Source organism: Lissotriton vulgaris, chromosome 7 (assembly GCF_964263255.1).
Source record: "Lissotriton vulgaris chromosome 7, aLisVul1.2, whole genome shotgun sequence".
NCBI classification, from domain to species: domain Eukaryota; kingdom Metazoa; phylum Chordata; class Amphibia; order Caudata; family Salamandridae; genus Lissotriton; species Lissotriton vulgaris.
This window is the reverse complement of record NC_141695.1, coordinates 70752614-70764134: the sequence shown is the minus strand read 5'-3', so window position 1 is coordinate 70764134 and position 11521 is coordinate 70752614. Positions and strand designations below refer to the sequence as shown.

General features: G+C 43.5%; 1 protein-coding gene across 1 annotated transcript; it reads right to left on the bottom strand.

Annotated features, from left to right (window-relative positions):
• Window positions 1-2435: 2435 nt before the first annotated feature.
• On the bottom strand, window positions 2436-3041 carry LOC147700773 (olfactory receptor 5V1-like). The gene has a single exon (XM_086929227.1). It carries the CDS (start codon window positions 3039-3041, stop codon window positions 2436-2438), a length of 606 nt encoding a protein of 201 aa, XP_086785353.1.
• Window positions 3042-11521: the final 8480 nt, after the last annotated feature.

The following is an 11521-nucleotide window of genomic DNA, read 5'->3' as shown; positions in this document are numbered from 1 at the left end:
ATAACTTCTTTGGGTTTCACTACTTGACTCCTAATTTCACTAACAAACTTTTCAGGCTGTTCAATCCCTTTGGCAATATTTAAGACAGCACTAAGAGAAGACTCTGTACCCATCGATAGACATTCTTGAATATTCTTGCTCTTAGTCTTCATCATAATTTGATTCCTTAATTCTTGTTCAAAATTGATAGTCTCGAAAGCACAAGATCCAGCTAATGTATGTAACATAGCTACATAATCCTCGATAGACTGATCATCCTCATGAGCCCATGGGTAACATTTGAATCTTTCCATAACTGTATTGATTTTCCTGCCAAATCCAATGCTCATTTGTTGGACAACTATTTCAAAAACGTTGGTGTCCCCAGAACCTTCTATGTAAGGTAAATTTGCTAATTCTTTCAAACCTGCTCCTCCCAAGCAATTCCTTAAGAGAGCTAATTTTCTCTTAGCAGAGCAACCATCTTCCTCTAACACATCAACATGAGCCAAAAACATCAGATACCACAGATCCCACTCCATTTTAGGTTCACCTGCAACTGATAAAAAATGTGGAGGTGCGACAATATTAGACATGTTGTAAATAATGGTAACAATTTCTTCAAAGTATATACAACAATATCGAATATAAAACTGTGCACATCAGTGTGAGATGATGTACATAAATTAAATATAAAGCTGTGCGCATCAGCTTGAGAAAATACGCTGAATCCAAAATGTCAAACTGTGCGCATCAGCGTGAGCCAATAATATTGAATGTGAAGCTGTGTACATCAGCGTGAGTCAATGCACAGAATACCAAATGTCAAGCTGTGTGCATCAGCGTGAGTTAATGCACATCGAAACCAAAGAACAGGAACACTTAAAAACACACAAAAAAGTTACTGTCTCTTTGTTTCTCTTCTTATGAATTCCAATTTCAATGTATGCAAAATTTTAAAAGGAACAACAATCTTTGTACTCAGGCAGGAGATTTGTGGAAATACAAAGACGATAAGAAAAAATATGGCATCTGCAAGAGTTCACGCTATGACCTTACGTGATGACTCACAGCATCTCAGACAAAACGTATTCCTGTGATGGAAAACTTTGACGCTCTAGTTCTGCAAGATAGTTCGACACGAACGTTGCTCTCTTCCACGCACTGAATGTCTGCAATACTTGAAAAATGCAGCCAGTGTGCGGTCACAGTTGATTACAAGCAAATGCCCAAAACAAAATGATAGAAAAATAAGGTAGGAGTCAACGGAGATATATTTTGAAATAAAGCTTGTCTCTTTTAAAATGATGAAGCGTCTTTTCAGAGCAACAAACAAATAGTGTTTACTAAAACAGTTGCGAAGACATAAAGGCAAAAATAAGTCACAGAAACATCTGAAGTTAAAAAAAAAAGACACTCCACAAGTACCAAGTACAGGACAATTTCCTTCTAGTAGTTCTTCCGTAAGGCTTCAAAATAGAGAACACAAAAGATTAAGGGCCAGATGTATCAAAGGGTTTTACACATTCTGTGTCTATGGGAAAATGTGTTCATACATATGGCGCTAAGCTTCTGTTAGCCTTGAAGAAAGAAGTCCTTAATTTCACAAAAGAAGGCAGGATGAGCCCGCACTGGTATTACCCAAAATATCCACTAGTATAAACAGCTTCAAGTGTAAACATTCAGCGATGTCTTCAAATCAGAAAATGCTCTACAGCATGGCTTAAAAAAAAAATAATTGTCCATAAAATATAGAGATGTTTATCCCAAACACTTAACCAGCCACTGGTATGATCAAAGCACAAACACTATATAAGAGCCGCTAGTGTAAATCAAAACACGCAAAGTTGCGATAAAAACAAATTACCTTCAAAGTAAGTGAACGCTGTCTGAAAACTTCAGTCCGAAATCCCACTCGTCGCCAAATATGAAGTAATCCAGTAGTTATGGTTCATAAAAGAAGAGACGTTTATTAATAGCAGACAGCTTAAACAACCACAGTACAAGAGATGCAAGCTTCATCTTCTCAACCCCCACTCATAGAACGTACACCCCAGAGAAACAATACCATTCTAAAGGCATGCTCAGGGAATATGTTCTATCAAGGAATACTACAGTTGGGACAAATTGTTTTGCCAGCTTTGTATCTTATATTACTGTTAGAAGCTTAGGTAACATAATCTATTTAACATTAAGGGGCACATTTACTGTTAATTCATGCATCACGGTGCAGAAACAAAACTTGGTGCAAGGGTACCTCTGCTGGTCTGGGTAGCGCATTGTGGATCAGCACAAGGAAAGGATAGGAATATAATATATCATGTTAAATACAGTGCATTCCCACACTTTCCCTTTCAGGCAGCACTTCCAGCAAAGTGGATTGGTGCACTGTGCAGCCTTAAATTGTGATACATGTGCCTCAATACACGTAGAACAGTTGACTGTATCTTAAGTCTTTACTTTAGCCTTTTTTTCTTCATGGCATTTTTAAATTCAGTGTTTTTCATACTGTATATGATAGGGTTAAACAGTGGTGTAACAGTGATATAGGACAGTGACAATATCTTGTTGTCCACCATTGCGTATGTTGATGCTGGCCTAAGATATGTCGAACACAAAGACACATAGTACAGGGTCACAACAGTGAGGTGGGAGGCACATGTGGAGAAAGCCTTTTTCCTCTGCTGCAAAGACCTGATTTTCAAGATGGCAGAGATGATGCTGAAGTAAGAAGTTTTGATGAAAACAAATGATGTCATTATCACTGTAACACCAATCAGATAGCTCAGTGCTTCAATGATGAGAGTGCTGGTGCAGGAAAGCTTCAGAAGGACAGTTTCATCACAGAAGAAGTGGTTGAGTTCATGAGATGCACAGAAAGAAAGTCCTGCCAGTAGTACAGTGTGTGGCATGACAATCATGTGAGCAGCTGTCCAGCTTCCAGCAGCCAGCCGAATACACACAGCCTTGCTCATGATGATCAAGTACCGCAAGGGATTGCAAATGGCCACATAGCGATCATAAGCCATGACTGCACGGAGGATGAATTCTAGAGCCACCATACTCATGGAAAAATATGCTTGAGTAATACATCCTTTGAAAGGAATGCGTATTTCATGCTCAAAGAAATGGGCGAGCATATATGGGAAAATAATTGAAGTGTAAAAAATGTCGATGAAAGACAAATTAGAGAGGAAAAAATACATTGGCGTGTGCAGCTGTGAACTGGAGAAAATTGTTATCATAACAAGTCCATTTCCCATGACAATTGCTGTGTAAACCAATGAAAATGCAACAAAAAGAGGAATTTGCAGATGTGTCAAGTTTGAAAACCCCAAAATCAGAAAGTACTTTTCTGTGGTCACATTGTCTGCCATTGTTTCAGGTATTTAGATGCATTGGAGTTAGGATAGGCTGAAAAGAAATAGACAGTGCATGTGAATGTAAATGGTGTAATGTAGGTACCCACTTCTAGAGCTACTTTTAGAGTATGTGAGTCATGAAACATATTCTTTTTTTAAATTAGAAAATATCAGAAAACTGGAACACAATGTATATCTTTCCGCTAAACATAACTTCACCAATAACAACATCCTCTTCAGATAATCCTTCGCTTAACCCCTTCCATGCTGATGATGGCCCTCGGCCATCCTGCATCACGGTGGGCGTGAGCTGAGGACGTCTGGAGGTCGTCATAATCCCACCACTCTTCAAAATAGCCGCGCAGGGTGAAAATTCGCCGTTCATGTAAGGGGTTAAACTTCACTTGCATTTATTGAGTGAATTATCAACATGGTATGTGCAACATATAAAATAGCATCTCAGAAACAGGATTACATATTACTTCATAATATGCATCAGAAATCATATCAGAATAGACAGGTCAGTGGATCAGAATGCACAAGTCATAGGTATAATGTCCTCTGTATTGGATTGTCCACCAATCCTGCTCAATTGAACCTCACTCCAATATGAAAGTGGACAGTAGGAGATCTGCAGGTGTGTAGTTACACCGCATGCAAAAACTGGTTGGCATTTGCAAAAATTTTTGCAGCAGTGTGTAATTTTGTGAACAGACATATCCATTAACAGGCTGGTTCACGAAAATCTGAATTGGAGTAGGTTACAGTCCCACCTCCCTCATAAATATTTCGAAGGTGGGTCGTGAATTGATCTACTCTCTGGTTGGACACAATAAGAGGGATAAGGGACTGAAATTGATTGCAGCAGTACGATTTTCCCTTAGTGAACCCTGGTCTGCTTTAAAATGATAATTGAGAATTGGCAAGCCACAAAGAGAAGGAGTCCAAAGGGGACCCCTTCCCCATTTTTAAATGAGTTACCACCCCAACTTGAGTTTGCAGCTGCATTTTTAAGGCAGGGCTACCTCGAAGAGATATTAGTATTTAGAAGGGACACTCACCACACACTCCTTTTAAAGGCAGAATCAGGGCCCATTCGCAATCTCATTTGAGGAGTTGGTAAACTTTAGGTGTAGTCATATGCAGGATAAACAATAGATGTGGAGGCTTTGCAACTGAAACATGCATTAGAAAACATGGTCCTAGTCACTCAAGTATCAATGTAGAGAACTCCCATTATATCTTTGGTGGGATCTAATGACAAATGAGTTTCTCTTTGTGTTAGTAGTAGATCCTCACTGTAGGTGGCCTCCTAGTCTTACCTTTAGCCATATTAGGTGTCACTTAATGTAGCCCCAGGACAGCAAGTTGCCTCTGTTGAGTAGTTGTTGCATGTAAACATTTAGGGGGTCATTACGATTGCGGTTTTTCCGCATCCTCGGGGCCGGCGGAAGCCACCGCTGGCCCCGAGGATGCGGAAAAACCGCAGCGGACTGACCAAAGACCCACCGCCACATTAGGATGGCTGGTGGGTCCTGGTTTCCGTCCGCAGCTTTTCCGCCGCGGTCGGATTACAACCGCGGCGGAAAAGCTCTAATATGGTGACGGTGTCTTCCAGACACCGTCCACCATATTAGGATGACCAGTGAGTAATGCTTTTCCGCGGCGGGTTTTCCGCCGTGGAAAAGCATACGGAACTTCACTGCGGGGGCCCGTTGCGGGCCCCCTAGGTGAAAGGGGGGTGGGGGGTGCACATGGGGGGTACCTATGGTACCCCCCTGCATTTGCATGCAGAAAGCGGCAGGCACCGCGCGGTGCCTGCCTCTTTCTGCATGCAAAGCGTGCATTTTTAACATTGCCGCGGGTGCAGCTTGAAGCTGCACCCGCGGCAATGTTAAAAATAGAGGATGTGACCGCCAGGGTGGCGGTCACATCCTAATTGCACAGGAGTGAACTCCGCATGCCATGCGGAGGTTCCCTCCTGCTCTGGGATCGCGGATGGACGCAAGTCCGTCCGCGATCCTAATCGACCCCATAGAGTTATCAATGGATCTGCTACTAGAAAACAATCAGAACAAAAAAGTTTGAAACTCCTCACTAAAGAAAGCCCACCTTATCTAGACAGTACAGGAAAGATCAATGAAATCTGCATTGTGGTGGGTGTATCTGGGGTAGGCGGTGCTATAGTAGGGGAAATTTTTCGTATCTTAGACATTTTATGCCTACTGATCATCTATATCTGAGCACTCTTACTGTAGAAGCATTGACAGTGAATGTTTTTTATGAGGCAGTTAAAAGAGAATCCTGTTATCCCATGCCTGTTGACAGTCAGTTACTGCTAACTGTTGTCTACCTCCTTGCGGACTCCATACCCCATGGTCCAAATTGCCAGGAGGCACCAACGCATATGGAGGAGCTCAAAGCAGACCCAGGCTCCTGCAGCACTGGAGCCCGTAACCGCTGACTGTTGCCTTCCTTCTTGGGGACTCCATTCCCCATAGTCTAAAGTGCCAAGAGGCGGTTATATGACTAAACAACTACCTACTAAATCACGAGTGTCTGAATCACGAAGGCTAAACAACGACCTATGCCAAACCACTATCTATTTATCCATGACTTAGTGAACCACAAACTCCACATTTAACCACTACACCCAACGCACTCAACAGAATCCATCAATCATAATGTCAGAATCAAAGCAAGAGTTCCCAGATGTGCGATCTGCAAAGCTGCTGCAACCTTGCCAGGTGAAAGCAAGAAGTTTCTTTATTCACCACCAAAATCTGTGTCGACAAACTCCGCAGCCTCTCGATCACACATAAACTTAAAGAGGAAAGGCATGTTGCAAGCGCCGAGTAGGTAACTACTTCTTCTTCCACCATAAAGCTACCATAAAGCTTTATTATTGGAAAGTAAATGTTTGTGTAGAGATACTAGATTGGCTACGGAGTGAAACACTGGTCAACAAGCCACACCAAACATAAATGAAAAATAATCTGTGTTCTATGATCGGTAATACTGTAAAAGTCATAAGTTTCCCTTAGGAGTTTATTTAAAACGTTAATGATCAAGAAGCAGATACGGATGTGGGAAGCGAAGTTTTCCTGAAACGTTTCTTGTTATAAATCCGTAGAAGGAAAATAAACGAGTATGGTCCATAAATCTGCTGAGTCATGGGAGAGGACTGCAGCACCATCTGTTAATTTCTGTTTATGCAGCTGAACCTAGTGTGAGACATCGACTGCGACAAAACTTCTTTTAAAAATATTTGAAAATGAACTCAATACTGAATTTATCATAACGATCACTGAAATTAGATTAGATTTTTATTTATCTTCACTGTGTATTCAGTACGGTGCCCCTCATCTGTCCATACCCCCTCACTCACATTTATTGTGTTCCTTTATACAAATAAATTCCCTAAAAATTAACATGTCCGCCCCAGACCCTAGAAATGAACCCCTCTTACCTGTTCCTGTTTTCAAGCTCCTCCGAACAATGACTTGCACAAACACTAGCAGTCTTAGCCTGAACCACGCATGTGCGTGGTTCAGGCTAAGTCGTTGTTCTTGCAAGTCATTGTTCGGCTTTCGTGACTCCAGAACTCGTTGTTCTGGAGACGTTGTTGAGGTTGTTTTCCCCAGGAGGCATCAATGCGTATTCCAATGCCAGGAGGTGCTCGAAAGCAGACCCGGACTCCTGCAGTGCAAGATGCGCACCTACGTACACGGGCAATGCCTGGGTCAAGGGCGGGCCCGTCTGCGCCTGTCCACAGCTGTGTGAGGCTGGGATGGGCCCACACTTTTGGCTGATGGGGCTGGTGTGGACCAACAGGGTGTGTTACTTAACTAAAATTACATATAAACACAAAGAGGGGTGGGAAGGAGAAAAAAAGCCAAAAAAAGAGACAGTTTAGAAAAAATTATAAATATTTAAAAAACTGCCTTCACTCACACACAAATGTGTGTGACATGCTTCATCATTTGGTCTGCTTACAAAACGTGCCACGGGACTATTGGTTACCAACGAACCTTTGATCTTTCTTGAGGACGAGGCCTTTAGGAGAGATTGGGCCCTAGTGGCCTGGAAATGTACCCGGGACTGGCTAGTCCTGATTATTAGTACAGCCAAGGGACTATCAGACGCCCTTTTGATTCAAATTCAAACCTTCTGAATCTGGACTCAGAACATATGTGGTACTGACCTCTTTTGACCAGAAATTGGATCAGGTCAATGTAGAATTGACAGAATATAGAAATTACCTCATGCACTCAAAAATAAACAAATTGCAAAAGGATTCCAAGAATTTCTCTAGGGAGAAGGTCAACCCGTACACCACAGACAAATATGCCCGCCAAAAGATTCAAGAAAATCTTAAGGGAAACCAACAAGGAAGACCCAGACACTACACTACTAGTAATTCGAGTGAGGGGAGTGAGAATGAATACCCATAGAGAAGACGAGGTAGAGGCCGGGGTTTCTGGCGGGGACCGGGACCACCTATGTTCCAACAACCGGCACACCCATATCAGAATCACGGCTATCGTTGGCATGTGATGGGCTATCCGCCCCAGCTCCCCTTTTCTAATCCTTCCTTTGATAATCCCTGCTTCCAGCGAACTCCCTATTTTCAGACCACCCAATTTCAGAACTTTCAGGGGCCTTTTTTAGGAAGGGGCCGAAACAAGGGCAGGGGCAAGTCATGAGGACAACAACGGGTAACCTGGGAAGACCAAGACCCAGAAATTACACAGAGAATTACAAGGAGTGTGGCTTCGAGCAGCACGCCCGGGACCAGCTGCCAGCCTCCTTAGTGGTCAATCTCTCTTCCTATGTTCTTTTTCCTACTAAGAAACGCCTGCTGAACAAGGGGTTGGGATTTGTTCCTACCAACCCTTTGGACCCCTTTCGGTTGCGCCAAGATCTGTCTGTCTTCTTTGGCAACTTCTTTGAGGACAAAGATCAAGAGGATTCCCTCAAAGGGGAAACTCCCTTCTGCCCAAAGTATACTTTCACTCCCCAATTGGCCCTGCTTCCACCGGAGGTGGCGACATTTGAACAGGCTGTGGTACACGACATGGAGAATTTGAATACACCACAATCGCGTTCCTTTTCAAATCTTTCAGCGGTGGAAAAACAAGCCCTGAAGGAACTAATGGACTGTAAGGAGATCATTTTGAAGCCTGCCGACAAGGGAGTTGCTACGGTACTGCTGGACATAGGCATGTACAACAATGAATGCCTACGATTGTTATCTGAGGAGATGAATTACCAAAGACTTTCAGAAGATCCCACAAAGGCAATCACCCTAGAGATAGTGTAGGCAGTAGAGTAGGCTAGATCTAATGATTGGATCTTAGATAAGGAAGCAGACTTTCTAGTCAATACCCAACCCAAGACGCCTTATTTCTGTCCTCCCTAAAATACACAAACCAGCACAACCGCCTCCAGGGAGACCCATTGTCTCAGGGATGGGGTCGTTGCTGGAACCCCTTTCACAATTTTGTGATTTTTACCTGAAGCCTTTGGTCCAAAAACTTCCGGCCTACCTGAGGGACACTCTGGATATCTTAAATCATCTGAAGGATATGCCTTTCGACCCGGATCAAGAATGTCTAATTGGGCTCGATATTGAGGAGCTTTATACCAATATCCCACAGAGGGAAACCCTGCGGGTGTTGGAGGATATCTTGTTCCTGGAAGATTGGCCCTATCAGACACCCGAGCATTCATCCTCCACTGCGATAGCACTAATCCAGAACCTTTTTGAATATGAGAACCAACTGTACTTACAGACCCATGGGACCTCCATGGGGAGTGTCTTTGGACCCAGCCTGGCGGGACTATATGTAGGTGCATTTGAACAGAGTGTCATCTATCATGAAACATGCCCATGGAGGTCCAAAATCAGGCTATGGCGTCGATACATCGATGACGTCCTAGTCATTTGGCGGGGTGATGCCACTTCGGTTGACCTGTTTCTGAAATGGCTGAATGAGAGAAATCCTCTGCTACATTTTACTTCCACCATGACTAGAACCAGCGTGCCTTTCTTGGATTTAGTCATTGAACCAGGAAAGGGGGTCCTACAAACCAGGGTACATCATAAGGAAACAGATAAGAACTCGTTACTAGCTTATAGTAGCTTCCACCCGCGCTCACTGTGGGAAAATCTACCGGTGGGGCAGTTTTTCCGGATTCGCCAGAACTGCTCAGAGCGCAGTGATTTCCAGGAAGAAGTTAACCTGTTGTCAAAGAAACTTCGGGATAGGGGGTACCCGAAAAGAATATTCCAACAGGCCAACAAAAGAGCATCGAATGCCAACCATGAAGCACTCCTTTCGAAGACAAACAGACCTGCAATCGACAAACCAGTCTTTGTCTCGGTCTTCAACACTGCTTCTAATCAGATTAGGCGGACGATACTTAAGAACTGGAGAATTCTTAATTCAGGGAACCTTCAAGTGAACCAACCTCTGCTCTCTTTCAAACGCAGTCAAAACCACAAGGACCTCTTAATCCACACAAGGCCTAGAACTTTCCTTGTACACCATATGGATAGGCCTGTTCCGGGCCTGCCTCCTGTTGTGGGGCATTTCCGTTGCAGGTCCTGCAGGGTCTGTCATTTGACCACCAATAACAAAGAAACTGACGTGGCCCTAACAACTCCTTCGGAGCAGAGATCACATACGAACTGCAATTCGCAAGGGGTCATCTATCTGCTCACATGCCCGTGTGGGAAACATTATGTGGGCATGACAAGTAGGAAAGTCCGGATTTGTATCACTGAACATCGGAGTACAATCAGATGTGGCAAATCAAACAATAAGCTGACCACACACTTCCTCGAGGCAGAAAATTCAGCTGAGGAGTTAAGATGGACTGTCCTAGAGAAACTGAGTGCAGGACCCCGGGGTCAGGGTAGCATCAGGGCCCTTTTTATAAGAGAACAGAAATGGGTATATCACCTCCGTAGTAACCGACGGGGCCTTAATGATGATATACCATGGCACGCCCTTACGAAATAAAAAAAACTCTAACTGCCTATGAGTAAGGGATTATTTTCCAGGTCACCTTGGTCTGACTTTAGAGTATAGTTACTACCATGGGCCCATTTCTAAATCAGAGGCCTTTATACTGTGTTTTTTTTTGTTCATATTAGACTAGAACAGGCTTCCCATGTAAATACAGAAATGTTGGGCTGCAGATTGCCTCCTTGAGCCCCTCAATCAGCTGGTATTATCGGATATATCACGCATGCAGCTTGAAAACTACAAACTCCGGCATCCCCATACATCTAGTGACGTTTTTGACAAGGGCGCATTTACACGCTGGCGCCCACGTGATTACAAGCAAGCTAGACGCAGTTGAAGGAGGTGCTTTAAATGGCAGAAGGATAGTAGCACCATTACCTTTGCGGCGTCTGAATGAGCGGGCACAGGAGGTGCCGGTCTTTCCCTACGGAACAGTAAGGAGGGTGTTACGGGACGGGGCCTGATTCTAATACCTTTATTGGGGTCTGGTTGTCTTTTCAGAGACCTGTGTGGAGTGCCGAGGAATTAGACTGATCCTTGCACTCTCTACTTTTTCAGTTAACATGGAGGCGGAGTTAATGCAGGTTAAGGGTGATTTGATTTCTTGCCCTGAGTGCGATTATTTCTTTTTTGAACACAGGTTGTGTTCTTTGGGAACCCTCCCGCCTGACTCCAGTACGAGCCTTGTGACACAATTGACTCGGTAAAACCTTTGTACATCTGCTCTGCCTGGCGGGTCACAGGGGGTTACTATAATTATCATGAGAGACATGTGTGCGATGACTATAAACGTAATGAGAGGGATATTACAGCATATCCTTGTAGTATGCGCACGCAGAAATAACCTTTTCAAGTGTTTGTTTGTAACACGCGATGCGTGTTTTTTAATGGTTGAGAAACGGATCGCATGGCATATAATTTCACAGAAAGAAGGGAATATGTGAGTTGCTCCGTCTCAAATAATCCCCCGACTCAGGGCAAGAGGAGGGAATTAGGGGCTATAGATCGATCAGTACCTCGGAATACATGATGCGGCACACACCTCATAATAATATGTGATACCATTAAGGGTAGATGCATTCTGACAGTGTTTGTATTCTCTTCCCTTCTTTTCACAGTAATATTGATCCATACTGGTGGAAGTTC

What these genes read in the sequence shown, in the direction of transcription:
- LOC147700773 (XM_086929227.1), bottom strand. Translation starts at nt 3,041, where the DNA reads ATGGTGGCTCTAGAATTCATCCTCCGTGCAGTCATGGCTTATGATCGC.